General features: G+C 31.3%; 1 protein-coding gene across 1 annotated transcript in view; it reads left to right on the top strand.

Moving 5' to 3' along the window:
• Positions 1 to 4,540, top strand: part of LOTGIDRAFT_216162 (hypothetical protein) — a gene marked incomplete at its 3' end in the record, with an annotated part of 7,055 nt that extends 2,515 nt beyond the window's left edge. Inside the window, exons 5-18 of the mRNA XM_009057781.1 lie at positions 11 to 77; positions 371 to 475; positions 692 to 815; positions 936 to 992; positions 1,171 to 1,248; positions 1,503 to 1,546; positions 1,824 to 1,866; positions 2,039 to 2,114; positions 2,482 to 2,589; positions 2,885 to 2,954; positions 3,251 to 3,306; positions 3,596 to 3,682; positions 4,007 to 4,081; positions 4,390 to 4,540. Coding sequence (XP_009056029.1) covers positions 11 to 77; positions 371 to 475; positions 692 to 815; positions 936 to 992; positions 1,171 to 1,248; positions 1,503 to 1,546; positions 1,824 to 1,866; positions 2,039 to 2,114; positions 2,482 to 2,589; positions 2,885 to 2,954; positions 3,251 to 3,306; positions 3,596 to 3,682; positions 4,007 to 4,081; positions 4,390 to 4,538 — 1,139 coding nt within the window. The remainder of the gene's footprint in view (positions 1 to 10; positions 78 to 370; positions 476 to 691; positions 816 to 935; positions 993 to 1,170; positions 1,249 to 1,502; positions 1,547 to 1,823; positions 1,867 to 2,038; positions 2,115 to 2,481; positions 2,590 to 2,884; positions 2,955 to 3,250; positions 3,307 to 3,595; positions 3,683 to 4,006; positions 4,082 to 4,389) is intronic.
• Between the last annotated feature and the right edge of the window lie 13,941 nt (positions 4,541 to 18,481).

Here is an 18,481-nt window from a genome sequence, read left to right as displayed (position 1 = left end):
CATGGTCAAGATATGGGACCTAATAAAGGTCCTATTGCTATACCTGATGACCAAAAGGACTTTATCAATGGAATTGTGTAAGGATTCTGAATTTTATGCAATTAATTGATTAAAAGTGGGTTATGATTTGCTATTTAGTCAATGTATCTAATAGAGTAGTCTTAAAGCATATGTGAGTTTTATATTTTGGTATATATCTGTCTAATTCAACAGATAACATAAAGAAAAGGTAATTTATTGTTTAAAGAGAACTCATCTTAGAACACAACTTATATACAGTTAACATAAAATATAGTAATCAACAAATTGATAGGACAAATGCTAATAACTACTCTGTAAGATAATATTTTAAACTATGATTATTTTTCAGTGATAGTATCAGTTGTTTTATGGATAAAAATGATGAACAATCATTAGATTTACCATCTTGTAATGGATTTCAACGTAAATTAATATATCAAACAGTTCGTGCTAAGTAAGTTTTAAATGTCTATTGATTTTATTTTTTAAGAAATATTTTGAGGTGTACACCTTTAATACATAAAAACTACAAAGTTTCTTAAAAACTCATTTCAGTATATTTCAAGATATTTTTATTTGTGTCGGTTAGTGTTTCTTAAGTAGATAAAACAGAATTACTTGGTATGAGTTATACTGAATAATTAACCCATTGTTGCTTATTGTTAATTAGGTTCACATCAGTACATCTTGAAGCTAAGAAAGGGGAGAAGAAAGAGAGATATATTTGTGTAACTAAAGTTAGTGGTGAAGAAGAATTAAAGATGAGAGAAGGAGCTAAACAGGCAGCAGAAAGGGTAATTAAATATGTAAAAGTATAAATTTTAAACCAGTGTATTTATAAAACAAGAAATATTAGTTTTTGTTTAGATGCATATCTATCTTTTGATTAAATTATGAAATTATGTTATTTTTAGGCTGAAATAGATGATGCTGTAGGTTTCTCGAAGGTTATAAGAAAATTGTCACAATCTGTAAGTTTGAGGTTATATCTATCTTAACACACTGTATACAGACCAAACTATTTCTTAAAAATATGAATCAATTTAATTTAATAGAGGAAAACTAAAAAAAATCTAAATCTGAATAACAAGTACAAAGAAGGGAATGGTGAACTGTGTTTTATATATTATATATAATATTATATTACAGGGGAAGATTATAGTGGGACATAATATGTTACTAGATGTTTTACACACAATAGATCAGTTTCATTTCCCTCTACCAGATGTAAGTATATGTATTTAGTAATATACAATAACACATGTTGTTAAAAAAAAAAAAAATTTTAATACATCAATTGTAAAGTGATAGAGGTTCCGTTTTATTTTTTATTAATAAGATAAATAGTTTTCTAAATAGTGCAGCTGTATATGTTACAACAGAGGTAAAGATGCTACTTTTCTTTCTTGTATTGTAACTGTATTACACATTACTTACAACTGAAATGTATTAACACATCTAGATGTTTATGTATATTCTAGGAATATGAAGATTTCAAGTCTATGGTTAAATGTATCTTTCCAAAGTAAGTATATCTTCAAAGTTGTCTTTTTATCATTATATGAAGTGAAATTTCATTTTCAAAGTGAGCTCCTTGTGTGCATATATATTTTAAAATAAACATAGTTGTTTCAATGTAGTGTGTGAATAAATTAATCATATCCTGTCATAGCTGAAGTATATAATTAGGCGTGTAGCTTATAGTAAGAATTAAGAAATCTCACCAAAATTTTGTTTATATGGTTTATTAGGATTTCAAGATGTATACTAGGTTGCTTATACATGATAATTATATATTCTAGATTAGTTGACACCAAATTAATGGCACAGAACCATCCTTTTAAGGTAAATGTGTTCTGTTTTTATGAGTCAATTACTTACCAGAGTATATGAAAAAAATCTATGTAAATAAAGATGCTTGTCTTTAATGGGGAGGAATGCAGATATAGAACAGTTGTTTGAAGATCGTACAGTGTGAAACTCTGAATGGCAACATGTTTCAAACTTGACTTTTCAGGATTTAATTCATTGTTCAGTATTAAATGATTTACATAGGATACTATCTCATAAACCATTTCAACTACCAGAGGTAGGTATGTATTATATCTTATTTCAAATATCTTCTTGTCTAGAAAACTGGGGAAAGGATAAGCCATATCATTATGATGTTTGATTTTAAATAAATATTTAAAATTTAAAGAATAGTTGAAAGATTGATGACAAAATTTTCATCTTATAAGCCTACATATGTGTATTTTTGACGCTGTATCTGGTTTAAAATAGGATCCAATTTAGATTGTATAAATTCTTAAAATCACTTTCTTAGGAAGAAATGACTAATCTTATAAAAAGTAATTTTTCGCTTTTATAAGATTAGTCATTTCTATTTTCTTCCTAAGAAATGACCATGTAATTTTAAGAATTTATACAATCTGAATTGGGTCCTATTTTGAACTATAGATTTTCCAGAAAGTTTTAAACAGTATTCTGCAGACAGTAAATATCATGAAGCAGGTTATGATGCCTTTATCACAGGACTTTGTTTTGCCACCATGAAAAACTTTTTAGGTAAGAGAAAATATTTTATGAAATGAACAATTTAAGAAATGAGAACTGTGTTGCAAGCCTCAAATATTATTTACTGAGCCCATCTGTTTCTACTTTAAACCTGAATTATCTTGTATACTTTTATATGAAAGAAATCAATGTGAAGATTATGTTGATACTAATTATCATTAAAGAGCACATGATGACTGTTCCTGAGATCATTCCTCAACCTGTTGGCATAAGGCTCATTAGTCCAAGGACTCCAAGAGTCCACATGTTTATGCTTTTTTTATTAGTTTATTTGTAATTGTTGTAGGTAGTTTTCAGAAACCACAGAAGGATTTTGTTTCACCAACATCCCCATTAATTGAACCCTTTATGAACAAGTAAGTTCTGTCTCAGTCATTCTGTTCTTAACAAATGCCCTTCAATCTATAAACAGAATATCTGGGTTAAGAAGGAGGATATAAGACAATTATAACAAATTCAATTTTTATTTTAACTTGTGCATGGAAAAAGAGTCTAGTCAAATGGGACAATATACCAAGGCCTGTGTGCTACAGGCTTTGCACGCTTAAGATCCCTCACGAAAAATTGCATGGCGTTGCCAATCTTCAGTAGTCCAATTAGGTGCAGAAAAGTAGGATGTCAAACTCCATTCTTTTCATTTAATTTATTTCAGATTATTTATGATGAGAAATTTTGAAGTGCCCTATATGAATCTCAATGGTCCTGACTGTAAGTTTTCTCTTTATTTATAAAATCCCTGATTTAACATGTATCACATAACTCAGCTTTTCCTTCATGGAGAATTCCAAATACTGTCTTTATCTGAGGTTGAATTAGATGACATAATGAAAGTGGATTGTCTGTATAAAATTTAAGTATTCCTTCACTGTATAACTCATGACATTTTAGAAATTCTTTTTCTTTTCTTCTCACTATAGGGCATGACTGTAGACAATTTATTTATGCCATATCTATTTTAGATTCAGTAATGTACATATTCAGTATATTTGTATTCCAGTACAAGCTAACAGAGATCATGTATTTTATCTAATTATGCCTAAAGATTGGAAATCTAATGATGTATCTAATTTATTTACTGATTATGGTAAGACTATATGTCAGCATTTATTATATTGTATCAGTAACCATATATCTTATGCACTAATCCAACACTAACACCTCTGACCTCACTCATTGATTAAACAGGATCAGAAAGTGACAATATATATTCTGTAGATGTGAAATGGATCAAACAGAGAAATGTCGAATTGATGTAACATGTATAGATGCCTTGTTGAAAGTCATAGAAGACTTAGAAGTGTCTTAAGAATTAATTTTTCTACCATTCTTAAAAGATCATGGATTTTTTTTCAAACAATGTGCAATAGTAATGGGCATTCTTATTAAGATAGTTCTGAATATTTTGTAGGAAATGTACAAGTTTTCTGGATTGATGATATGTCAGCTCTAGTTTCTCTATATAAAAAAGATAACTGGAAAAATGGTAAGTTATTTGTGTAATTCTTCAGCTACCGGTACTCTATCATTAGATCAGAAAGAATGTTAACAGCCTTTTTTCGAAGATTTTAGCTGTCCCTTAAACTTTTCAATTTGAAAAAAAAAATAATTTCCAGTCTGTCTTGTACTTTCTTCCATGAAGACAATAATTTATCTGTGATATTTGCAGTCTTATCAACTGATGAAGATGGGGAATTATCCTTTTGATATTCTAGATAATTTGGTTTTACAAGTTTATCTCTCTCAAATACTTTTACTTGATAGAATAGTGACTATAATGAACATATTTTACAGCATATAATGGTTTAAGTGGTAAAAATACTAATTATGAAATAAGAACGTATCAATCATTTGTAACTGGTAAAAAAGATAATGAAAATAAAAATCATCCCCAGAGAAAACGACATATTGAAGAAGTAGAAGAAGACATTCCAAAAAAGAAAAAGAAATCCTTAAATGCTGAGTAGGTTTTTCATTTTTTTTTTACGCCCACATAAAATGGCAATTGCTCGTAAACATTCTAGAAGACACAAATCTTTACGGATTTTGACAAAACTTGGTATGAGTGTTTGTAATCACCCAAGGATGAACCATATAGAGAAAAATCAGAATTATCAAAATATTAAGTATCAGTTATTGCCGTTCAAGCTTGCAAACACTCTAGAAGGCACAATTATGGACAAATTTTGATGAAAATTGGTGTGAGTGTTTCTTGTCTGGTGTCCTTTTCAGCACACGACCTTTGAAAGTCAGTTATTCAGACCTTGTATAAAATTGAATTTATATAGATTATGTTTTATTTTAGAGCAGCTCCATTTATATCTAAGAATACAGAGCCAATAATGGAAGGAGATGAGTCTAGTAATTCATCTACAGCTGGTGGTATTAAAACTGAAGATAAACCTGCTGATGATACAAACACCACTCCTATTAAAGGTGGGTTATAACTAATATTTATTTTATGAAAAAAGCTTTAACTTCAACTTTGCAATTTCTTGATTTAGAGCGTTTAAAAATTTTTTATTACATCCCGAATCTTTACTCCTTAAATTCTAATGGGCTAATTGAATAATCTACCGTTTTTTGTTTGGAATCACAAATGCCTGGTCAGGTATTCTCAAAACAATCTTAGCACTAGGATGTCCTAGAATCAATGTAAGAATCTAGGACATCCTAGCGCTAAGATCAATTTGAGAATACATGGCCTGATTTTTAATGTTAATAGGATTACGAGTTTCATAATAGAAACATTCCAGTAGAGAAAAACAATTTCATCATAATACACCTAAAAGTATATATATATCAAGACATTGAGATAATAACAACAACTAGTACCAATTTATGTGTGTGTTGTAAAATAAAAAAGACTCAAGTATTGAGACATTTGATTTTTGTTAAAACTGGGCTCATTTGATACGATTTGCAGATATTTTTGTGGGACTTTGCTTTCAGCAAAGTCCCAGTTTGTTATCGAAATGTCCATTCTTTTTTTTTTTTTTTTTTTTTTTTTTTTTTTTCGAAATTTACACACCTTCCTGAGCCTAGACTGCAGTAGTTGCAGCAACCATTCAACTTCTCTAGACCTTCTGTAGTGGCGACGTGTTCCTTAAATATATATTGGAACATTTTTGCAAAACCGGAAGTGCCACAGTTCAACATGTGCAAAAAGTCGAAAATCGGCTCTAGAAGGCGTATTTTTGCATCGATTTTCTTCGGGTTTTCATTTTTACATTCTACCTGTAATTTCTGACCTGATAGCACTTGAAAAATTATGAAATTCGAAAATTTGTCGCTCACTTTTTTCGATCAAATTTTTCAATTTTTTTGCAACTTTTTTGCTTTTGCATCGATTGACCTGAAATTTAATATGCAAAGGGACATCACTAAAGCAAATAATATGTAGTTGTCAAATATTTAACTTTACTTCCGGTTTTAAACTGGGAATCAATTGAAAGTACAATCCACTTCCTGTCGAATAACTTCCGGTGTAATTGAAATAGGTCAACGAAATTTATGCTGATCGTAAGTAAATGCTATTACCAAAAAACGAAGAAAATAAAATCCAGACCGGAAGTGATACTTATTGAAAAAACACACTTTTGTAAAACTCAAAATGGGGCCTCAGGGTAAAAGTTGATATGCTCAAATTTGATGTGAATGTATTCTGCAATCGATTGCGCAAAAAACATTGGGAGCCGAATTTTGAATTTCGCTTTTGCTTTTTTACAACTTCCGGTTAATTTTTTTTCCAACTTGAAACACCCACACCATGTGACCTTGACCGTTGATGACCTTGACCTTCACAGGGTCAAAGGTCATTGACCTTGGCTATCGTTTGATACTTTGACCTCCGACATGTACTTCCGGTTTTATAGCTATCCGTAAAAAGCCAAATTCGCAACTTTGGACTGCTCTAGCACGTGACCTAATTAACCTAGAGGGTTAATATTTTCGGTTTCCTAATGTGCTTTTCATGCACTTTACATAGATATATAACAATTGCTTTTTTAAAGCAAAATTGAAATTGGTGATTTTTTCAAATTTGAGTTTTGTTTTACCATATTTGTGTCATTTTGATCTTGGTGTATATATATCTTATGACCTATTCTATGTAGAACCTTGATATTTGGAATACAACTAGACACTTTGAATATGAATTCACCTATGACAAAAAAATTGGGGTGGGCGTGGCACATCCGGGTTGAATTACTAATTGTTTACATTTTGGGGCTGGAGCATAACTCGCATAGGATGCGTTTGTTCAAAAAGAGATTTTGCACACAATTACCTCATTATTTTGGCCAGTTTGTGTTAACAGCTCAGTTGTTTCAGCTTTATAGTTTCAAAAAAGGAACGGGTTTTAACATTTGGATATTTTCATTTTTCGATTTTGACCTTTGTTGACTTTTGTTGACCTATATCTTTTGACCTCTATTATGTAGGAACTTGACATTTGGAACATAACGTAACATTTTGAATATTGATTAACTTATTCAAAAAAAATTGAGTTGGGCGTGGCACTTCCGGGTTTAATTACTCATTATTGACATTTTTGGCCAGGGGCATAACTCGCAAAGTATACATTTGTTCAAAATGGAACTTTGCATACAATTACCTCATATTGTGAGCCACTTTGTCTTAGAATTTCGGTTGTTTCAGCTTCTTAGTTCAAAAAAAGGAACAGGTTTTGGAAATTGAAAATCTTCAATTTTTGACCTTGACCTTTGTTGACCTTGACCTTTGTAGGATCAAACGTCATTGGCATTGGCTATCTATTTGTACTTTCATATTTGCTGTCCTATGTCAACTTCCGGTTTTATAGTCGTGTGCAATTTGAAATTTTGATGACGTATATCTCTTGATCTTGACCGTTTTAGACTTTATCTTTTACAAGATCAAAGGTCATTGACCTTGGCTATCTGCTGATACTTTCATTTGTGAGGTCTGACGTCTACTTCCGGTATTAGAATCTTCTAAAAAATGAAAATTTCTCAACTTTAGACTGTTCTTGCGATTGATCTAATTATCATGGAAGGATGATTTTTTCGGGGTCTTTTGCAATTTGCTACATTTGCAAAGTCCCACTCTGTGCCACGAGTGGCTCTAGTTTCTAATTGATTCAAATTTCATACCTTGTTTTGCCTAGATACAAATTTATAGTCATTGAGCTCATCTATATGTACTTTATATATGATTTAGCTTGCCAATATTATACTTTCTTAAGGAGCAGTCAGTGTTTTGAAAAAGTAAGGTGCTCAAATGAATGAAAAATATAGACCAAATCTTGAAAAATGTGTTCCTTATATAATCTAATAGTTTCAACTAAAGGTATCATGTCATAATTTTAGAAATGTTTAAAAGGTTTACTTATATATAATAGATTGTCTATTTTCATAGTTTAGACTTCTTTCTTAAAAATTAGATCACTCCACTCTGTAATTAACCCTTTTAAAACAAATTCAAATTGATCAAATAGATACATAGATATAAATAGCATGTTTAAGAAATCGTGTCAAGTGTAATTAACAACTTTTTTTATAATGAAAATGTTGCATACTGCCCCTTTAATTCTATGACGTGATAGTTATTCTGTATGATTTGCAATTATGATTCACACTCTCACACTCCTTATGTACGTACACTCTTATTGTGGGGAATAGTAGCACAAAGGAATGTTGTTACATTTCCTGGAAATTTACTGCCAAATTTTCTGGGGATATGAGAATGGATATCCTGGTACTAGATTATCTATTGTAGATATAAGGAAATTATTTCTGATAATGACTTGTGTATAATATACAAGGCATGTCAATAACAACCACTCCTTATAAATAACATATACTTCAATAACGTCTTCTGAATGATTATTGCCTTCAAAACAATACTGTATAGTTATTGAAATAAGGAAATATTGCTTATTGACATAATGTAAGTAATAAGTAGTATTTAAATTGTGAATACGGTTCAAATGACTTTATAATAAATCTGACATCAGCTTATGTGATCCATTTTCAGAAAAAACTAATGGAAATTTTTTAAAATAAAATGTTTATACATTACACAATGGAGTGCACAATGAGGGAAATAAAATTTTCAAATGTTCAATGACATAATATAATTATTGCTGAAAGCAAAGTCCCAGTTTGTTATCGAAATGTCCATTCTTTTTTTTTTTTTTTTTTTCGTTTCGTCCACACCTTCCCGAGGTTAGACTGCAGTAGTTGCAGCAACGTTTCAAATTTCATAGACCTTCTATATAGGCGACGATGTGCATAAATATAAATTGGAACATTTTTGCAAAACCGGAAGTGCCACAGTTCAACATGTGCAAAAAGTCCAAAATCGGCTCTAGAAGGCGCATTTTTGCATCGATTTTCTTCGGGTTTTCATTTTTACAATCTACCTGTAATTTCTGACCTGATAGCACTTGAAAAATTTCGAAATTCGAAAATTCGTCGCTCACTTTTTTCGATCAAATTTTTCGATTTTTTTGCAACTTTTTTGCTTTTGCATCGATTGACCTGAAATTTTAAATGCAAAGAGACTTCACTAATGTTAATAATATGATGCAGTCAAATTTGTACGTCATTTCCGATTTTCAACAGGAAAGCGACTGAACTTCAAATCTACTTCCGGTTGAATAACTTCCGGTGTAATTTATGTAGGTCAACAAAATTTGGCTGATCTTTGGCAAATAAAATTTTATGGCCGATTTTAAAATAAAATCCAGACCGGAAGTGATACTTTGGCCGCCATATTGAAAAAACACACTTTTGTAAAACTCAAAATGGGGCCTCAGGGTAAAAGTTGATATGCTCAAATTTGATGTGAATGTATTCTGCAATCGATTGCGCAAAAAACATTGGGGGCCGAATTTTGAATTTCGCTTTTGCTTTTTTGCAACTTCCGGTTGAAATTTTTTAAAGCTTTAAACGATCACACTATGTGACCTTGACCTTTGATGACCTTGACCTTCATAGGGTCAAAGGTCATTGACCTTGGCTATCATTTGATACTTTGACCTTTGACCTCCGACATGTACTTCCGGTTTTATAGCTATCCGTAAAAAGCCAAATTCGCAACTTTGGACTGCTCTAGCACGTGACCTAATTAACCTAGAGAGTAAATTTTTTCGGTTTCCTAATGTGCTTCTCATGCACTTTACATAGATATATAACAATCGTTATTTTAAAGCAAAATTGAAATTCGGGATTTTTTTTTTTTTTTTTACAATATTTGCGTCTTTTTGAGCTTGGTATATGTATATCTTATGATCTATTTGATGTAGAACCTTGATATTTGGAATACAAGTAGACACTTTGAATATGAATTCACCTATGACAAAAAATCTTATGTGGGCGTGGCACATCCGGGTTGAATTACTAATTGTTTACATTTAGAGGCAGGGACATAACTCGCATAGGATGCGTTTGCTCAAAAAGGGACTTTGCACACAATTACCTCATCCTTTTGGCCAGTTTGTGTTAACAGCTCAGTTGTTTCAGCCTTATAGTTCCAAAAAAGGAACGGGTTTTAACATTTGGATATTTTCATTTTTCGATTTTGACCTTTGTTGACGTTTGTTGACCTATATGTTTTGAGCTATATTATGTAGGAGCTTAACATTTCGAACATAACGTAACATTCTGAATATCAATTAACCTATGCAAAAAAAATTGAAGTGGGCGTGGCACATCCGGGTTAAATTACTCATTATTGACATTTTTGGCCAGGGGCATAACTCGCAAAGCATACATTTGTTCAAAATAAAACTTTGCATACAATTACCTCATATATTGAGCCACTTTGTCTTAAAAATTCGGTTGTTTCCGCTGCATAGTTCAAAAAAAGGAACAGGTTTTGGAAATTCAAAATTTTCAATTTTTGACCTTGACCTTTGTAACATCAAACGTCATTGGCATTGGCTATCTATTTATACTTTTATATTTGCTGTCTTATGTCAACTTCCGGTTTTATAGTCGTGTGCAATTAGAAATTTTGATGACGGATATCTTTTAATCTTGACCTTTTTAGACCTTCTCCTTTACAAGATCAAAGGTCATTGACCTTGGCTATCTGCCGATACTTTCATTTGTGAGGTCTGACGTCTACTTCCGGTATTAGAATCTTCTAAAAAATAAAACTTTCTCAACTTTAGACTTGTTCTTGCGTTTGACCCAATTATCGTCATAGTTGATTTTTTCAGAGTCTTTAGCAAATTGCTACATTTGTCCCACTCTGTGCCACGTGTGGCTCTAGTCTTATTTTTGCTTTAATTACCAAATAACTTCATGCTGGTAATTTTTGGGTAGAAATATATATGATACACACTGAAATTGAATTTAACTAACATCACTTACTTAGGTTATAGTAAGCAATTTTTATTATACACCCAGACGTAAGATCGGCATATATTGTAATCACCCCGTCAGTCCGTCCGTTCACATTTGGCTCGTGCTCACTCTACAGGCTACAGTTCTTTATGGATTGTTTGATTTTTATTTTGTGTGTCAATGTCATTATGAAGATGATCCCTATTGATTTTCGTGATGATCGGATAATTTTTCACCGAAATATCGTGTCTGACTTGACGTTTTTCTCTATTAGCTATATTGTGCAACTCGTGCTCATTCTACAGGCTACAATTTTTTACAGATTCTTTTGATTTTTATTTTGTGTGTCAATGTCATTATGAAGATGATCCCTATTGATTTTCGTGATGATCAGATAATTTTTCACCGAAATATCGTGTCTGACTTGACGTTTTTCTCTATTAGCTATATTGTGCAACTCGTGCTCACTCTACAGGCTACAATTTTTTACAGATTCTTTTGATTTTTATTTTGTGTGTCAATGTCATTATGAAGATGATCCCTATTGATTTTCGTGATGATCGGATAATTTTTCACCGAAATATCGTGTCTGACTTGACGTTTTTCTCTATTAGCTATATTGTGCAACTCGTGCTCACTCTACAGGCTACAATTTTTTACAGATTCTTTTGATTTTTATTTTGTGTGTCAATGTCATTATGAAGATGATCCCTATTGATTTTCGTGATGATCGGATAATTTTTCACCGAAATATCGTGTCTGACTTGTCGTTTTTCTCTATTAGCTATATTGTGCAACTCGTGCTCACTCTACAGGCTACAATTTTTTACAGATTCTTTTGATTTTTATTTTGTGTGTCAATGTCATTATGAAGATGATCCCTATTGATTTTCGTGATGATCGGATAATTTTTCACCGAAATATCGTGTCTGACTTGACGTTTTACTCTATTGGCTATATTGTGCAACTCGTGCTCACTCTACAGGCAACAATTCTTTACAGATTCTTTTGATTTTTTTTTTGTATGTCTATGTCGTTATGAAGATGATCCCTATTGATTTTCATGATGATCTATCGATTTTCATGATGATCGGATAATTTTTCACCGAAATATCGTGTCTGACCTGACGTTTTACTTTATTAGCTATATTGTGCAACTCGTGCTCACTCTACAGGCTACAATTCTTTACAGATTCTTTTGATTTTTATTTTGTATGTCAATGTCATTATGAAGATGATCCCTATCGATTTTCGCGATGATCGGATAATATTTCACCGAAATATCGTGTCTGACTTGACGTTTCACTCTATTAGCTATATTGTGCAACCCTGTAGTCACTAAAGACTGTTTAATCATTTCTGACAGCTGCCAGTGGGCGTATGTTACCTTGCCTGGCAAACTATCTTTTAATATAGTCTAGGTAACTAATAGTATTTTATTGTTAATATTTCAGATGATAGTAGGTCTAAAGATTGTGATAAGTTATTTGAAGAGTCACCAAGCTGGTAAAACCAATATAATTTCATAGTGCTTTCTTATTGTGATAATCATATTCATGCAATTAAATTCTGTATTGAGATAAATGTCCAAAAGACATGAACAGTGTCTATCAACTTTTTTCTTCACATTCAGATGTTCAGATACATAGATGATGTGCAATGATAATTAACAGCTTATCTGTATCCAGTTTATTATTATTATGCACTTTTAGGAGGTTTTCTGCTTAGGATATTACAGCTTTAATATTTGTTTCATTTCTATATTTTATACGCCCACATAAAATGTGGTGCGTATATTGTCCTCACCTACGTCCGTCCACAATTTGCTTGTAAACACTCTAGAAGGCAAAATTCTTGACGGATTTTGACGAAACTTACTGAAATTGTTTTAATATCACCCAAGGATGAACCCTATTGAAAATCATAAAAATCGGAAAATATTTAATACGAGTTATTGCCCTTGTTCTTCAAAACGCGTTCAATTTTTAGCTTGTAAACACTCTACATGCCACAATTCTTTCTGGATTTTGACCAAACTTTGTGAAGTTGTTTAATATCAGCCAAGGATAAACCCTATTGAAAATTTAAAAAATCGAAAAATATTTAATATGAGTTATTGCCCTTGTTCTTCAAAACGTGTTCAATTTTTAGCTTGTAAACACTCTACATGCCACAATTCTCGCTAGATTTTGAAGAAACTTGGTGAACTTGTTTATTTTCACCCAAGGATGAACCCAATTGAAAATAAAAAATATTTAATATCAGTTATTGCCCTTGTTCTTCAATTTTTAGCTCGTTAACACTCTGCAGGCCACAATTCTTGATGGATTTTGATGAAACTTTGTGAAATTGTGTATTATCACCCAAGGATGAACCCTATTGAAAATCAAAAATATCGAAAATTATTTGATATGAGTTATTGCCCTTCTTCTTCAATGTTCATTTTCTGCCAGTGGGCGTATTTTACCTTGCCTGGCAAGCTATCTTTAGGTCTCATATACATGCTAAGGAAGTTTAAATTAGTCAAAATTAGTATTCAAATGCCCTTCATACATATACATGATCAATGAATACTTCTCCAAAGATTCCTAAAGTCTAAGCATAAATTAAAACATTTTTTAATTTTTCATACCATAATCTTATCATCTGATGTGCATTTGACCATTGATTCCAGTCTTATCCTGATAATTGTATGAACTTCAGTATTATCAGGAACTATTATTGTACCATTCAAATATTTTATTTTCATCAATATCATGTAAAAATAAACATTGTCAGAATCTTTATTGTATGTTTTGTTATCAGTGCACATCAAAAAGACTTCTTTTACTAGAAACATTACTGTCAACCAAAAAATGTAAATTCTGTCTGTTTTTTGGTTAAGCTTCTGTTGTTCCCCTTGACATAAGGGGAGAATATTTGCTTGTCAGACCTACTAAACCTACTTCAGTCTCCTGGGTCTAATTTTCTTGTCCAATACACAGACCTTTAAAAAGATGTCAAGAGCCTATTTATACTGTTTTAAAATATGTAATCAATAAAACTGATTTTTGTGTTGAAAGAATGTGGAAAATCTGTGCATTTTTATATGCCCACATGGAAGTGTGGACGTATATTGCCGTTACCTTCGTCAACATTTCCTGTGAACACAATAGAGACTATAGTTTTGGTGAGATCCTGGTCAAGTTCGAATTTGACAATTTTTCGATGAACAGTTTTTGAGTTATTGTCCTTTACTTAAGAAAAATGCATCAAAATATGTTTGTGAACACAATAGAGACTACAATTTTCAACTGATTTTAATGAAATTTGGTGTGATCATTTATATTGATGAGATCCTGGTCAAGTTCGAATTGACGATCTTTGGGTGAATGTTTTTTGAGTTATTGCCCTTGACTTAGATTATATGCTTCAAAATTTGTTCATGAGCACAATAGAGACTACAAGTTTCAATAAAATTTCTTTAATATGAGAAAATTCGTACTTTCGTTACTAAAGACTGTTTTATCATTTCTGACAGCTGCCAGTGGGCGTATGTTACCTTGCCTGGCAAGCTATCTTTAAAAATCAAAGTTGCCTGATACTGAAGTTCATAAAGCAAGGTCAACTTCAACTATTATTGATAACACAAAATTCAAAGGGTTGATAACTACATAGAGACAAATGTCCTTTCTTGGTAATTTGGACACTAGGAAACATTTCTAAATAGCTTATGTTATTATCGACAATGTAGTATATACAGTGGTGTAACCTATTTTCGTGGATATAAGGATTCAAAACCGAATTTCGTCAAAGTTAAAGAGACAAAACAAAAATTTTAATGTCTTAGATGCTTCCTCAGATATTCTACAAAAATTAAAATTGGTTTATTTCGATTTTCTTTATGAATCCTTCACTTTGACCCATATTTCATGAGCAACCAACTCGGCAACGGCGGCAGAATGCGTCACCTATTTTCGTGTACAATGTTTGATCTATAAATAAGTCTAGAAAAACACGTTGTATGAATACCGGGTGGTATAATTAACTTGAATTCAATATAACTAGTGACAATTCCTTCAAAAAACCACAATTTAAAAAAAAAATAGTGACTGACATAATAAGATACGTAGCGTGATTTATTGCTAAAAGTCACTGAAGAACATAAGAATATGGTCCACTTTGTGTTCCATAGAAATGCTGACTACATTCTAGCAGACGACACTTGGAATTCCGATTACCGCTTGGGATTATAAGGAAATTCGGCCGATAAAAAATGGTGACGTTTGGTAATAACTGAAATCCGCCATTTTGTATTTGTCAAAGTATAGATTAACACATTTTACTTTACTTGAAACAACTGGATTCAATCTACTAGCTGATATTGTACAGAAAACCCATGTTTATCAAAACAAACTAATGCGGAGGTCGCGCAAGGTCGCTCATGTAAATAATTAATCATTTCCGGAAATCCACGAATAATAGGTTTCCACGAAATTAGGTTACTTGACTGAATGCCTTTTTCTTTTTTTTATTCAATTCAAATTTTATCTGAGAAATCCTTTCGATTGAAAATACTGGTAGTTAATTCATTTAAAGGTATTAATAGGTGCGTACAGTATCAATTGGTGAACATGAAATCACCAACAATGAAAGCATGTCATTTACATGACAAAAGATAAATTGGTAACAGAATTTGATCCCCAGAAATTTGATCGCATGCACACAAAGTAAATTGGTCGAGTAGCCTTATATGGAATAAAGGTATATTGTTCAAGTAATATAAAATATGAATAGCCTTGTACCCCTAGTCTCGGGAGACTGGCCCCGCCACTGAACTAAAATTTTCAGGGACACTTAACAATTATTAGCGGCTGCAGAACGATTTGTTTTAAGGAGATGAACCATGCGCCCATGAATATGTTATATTTGTTGGTTCTCCAACCCCCTCTGAGCCATCGCATGGAAGGGGGAATAAGTTAGTGTAGTTGATTTTGACTTCAGAGGCAATATTTACTTAATCTCAATCCCATATACGGGATTTAAACCAACGACACCAAATGATCTATTCAAATTTGCAATCCAATTCGTATTCGGGGGATTCGTATCAAAATAGAACACTTTGAATGTATCACAAATTGATTGCATTTGCAAAGAATTGTATCGTTTTAGTGGTGCCCTTACCAATTTGTAACTGGATCTATAAATCTGGAAATCCAATAAAATATTCCTATGCCATGTAATTAAGCTTGCAGTCTAAGTAATTAAATAATTCATGTGACTTACATTTCGCGTTAAGATTCTACAAAGGTGACGGCAGCAGTTTGAGCTCATTGTAAGAATACTACTGCAGGATTTTTCGGGGCATTTTAACTTTTCATATGAAATGACACCAATAAATCCCGAAGCCAGCATCTCTATATCGATCTTCCATATCAACTTGTAGGTTCGGCAGGCTACTCTAACAGGGTGATGATAGGTGTAACGATACATCTTATATAAAGACAAATAATCCATTAAATACTCCTGGTCTTGGTATATGGTACGTAACCAGATATTGTAAATACTTGTTATCTTTCTTCTTGGAAACAAAAGTTAGCCTACTTATGCAATATAGACTGTCTTATTCCAATAGTATGCGAGTATCAGCAGAAATAATACAATAATTCTTCTCATAGAATGAGTTTATGGAGAGCCTGAAGTAAGGTGCTGTAACCTAGGTATTTAGTTCTCGACTAAACCAAAATAATGCTCCCAATATTCGAATGATGCATGAAGTTAAATAATGTTACCACGCGTTTCTTGAGGTAATATATGAAACGACCGATGTCATTTCTGTCCGAAAACGCTAACAACAATATAAAAGTATGAAATAAAAAGAATCTAAAATGTAGAAAAAGTAACACTTTCTTTTCTTTTTTCGCCGAAAGTAACTTAATGCAAGGTATGCTATGGAACATTATTTCGTTTAAAGGTAATTCTTAAGGAGATACAGCGTTGTAATTCAAAAAAGACTGTATTATTAGATAAATATATCGACATGTTAAAAAGAATAAAGTCAGAGGCACCGGACTGTAACGTTTTATATTAGTCATATTTTTGTGCTTTGGAGAAGGAAGTAATTACAGCCATTTTATAAACTTGACACAAACTTTTTAAAACAATGTATACATTATGATATATGTTGGTATAATTGGGGGCATTATACATCAATTACACCACAATGCCGACCAATTATCCCATGATAATCACAATAATCCGTTGAATTGGGACCAGGAAGTGATTTCCAAGACAATATCAATACATATATGTATTTTGAAATTTACCCATAATTTTACATGTACATCTTTATCATGATACGGCACCTGAGAAGGCATGGATCCAGTACGCCTGAATGAATAAAAATATAATGAACTTACAGCTGAAAGAACGTTACACAAAATATAACTTAACCTTTATATGAAATGCATATTGGTGTAATTTTACATCTATTTTTATATCACGTATAAAATAACTCTACTTTCATTTTCCTCCTAGTATATAAATCGTTACTTATCTCTAAGGCTTATCTGGTGTCTCTGTCTGTCAATCGATTTTCGGGCCTTATAATATGCCTATCCACAAAGAAAGCTATATATATAATACATATTTACTTGGAACATGACGTGACTTAAATTCAAGTTTCAACATGCAGGCATATATACATATGTAATATTAAATTAACAGTAGTTTCGTTTATTCCTAAGGAAATATTTCATATGGTTACTATGTTGTTGAAAACTATATACCTTACTGTTGGATAGAATTAACAATTGAAACAATAAAAAAGACATTATAGTTTATGTTTTACATACCTCAATATTTTCAAATCTTATGTCATTCTCAAATATTATTCTCCAGAAATTGGAATGCCTAATTCTAAGAATTGTTGTTTTTTTTCTATATTAACAATATCCGGGAATCCCTATTGGTATTAGTAATAGATACTTACAGTAATAAGATCACTTGCGCATTCATTTAAGGGTCAAATAACTACAGAAAAATGTGTCAAAAGAACCGAAAATAACATTATCTTCAAGTGATTCTGGTAGCTTAAATTAATCGATTCAGCCAAATAAATTCATTAGCTGAACCTGGATGACGTACATCTCTACTTCAATTGATATATGAAAATCAAACTATTACATCATTTTGCATTTATCCTTTAAAAACTTAAAATATCAAATATTTGTTACAAAATATCAAATATTTATTATAAAATATTAAATATTTATCATAAAATATTACATATATATCATAAAATATTAAATATTTATCAAAAAATTTCAAATATTTATTATAAAATATCAAATATTTGTTATAAAATATCAAATATTTATCATAAAATATTAAATATTTATCATAAAATATTAAATATTTATCATAAAATATTAAATATTTATCATAAAATATCAAATATTTATCATAAAATATCAAATATTTATCATAAAATATTAAATATTTATCATAAAATATCAAATATTTATTATAAAATATCAAATATATTTTTTGTTCAAAGTATCAAATATGTATTT

Source organism: Lottia gigantea (assembly GCF_000327385.1).
Source record: "Lottia gigantea unplaced genomic scaffold LOTGIsca_31, whole genome shotgun sequence".
NCBI classification, from domain to species: domain Eukaryota; kingdom Metazoa; phylum Mollusca; class Gastropoda; family Lottiidae; genus Lottia; species Lottia gigantea.
This window is presented reverse-complemented; position numbering and strand designations above follow the sequence as displayed.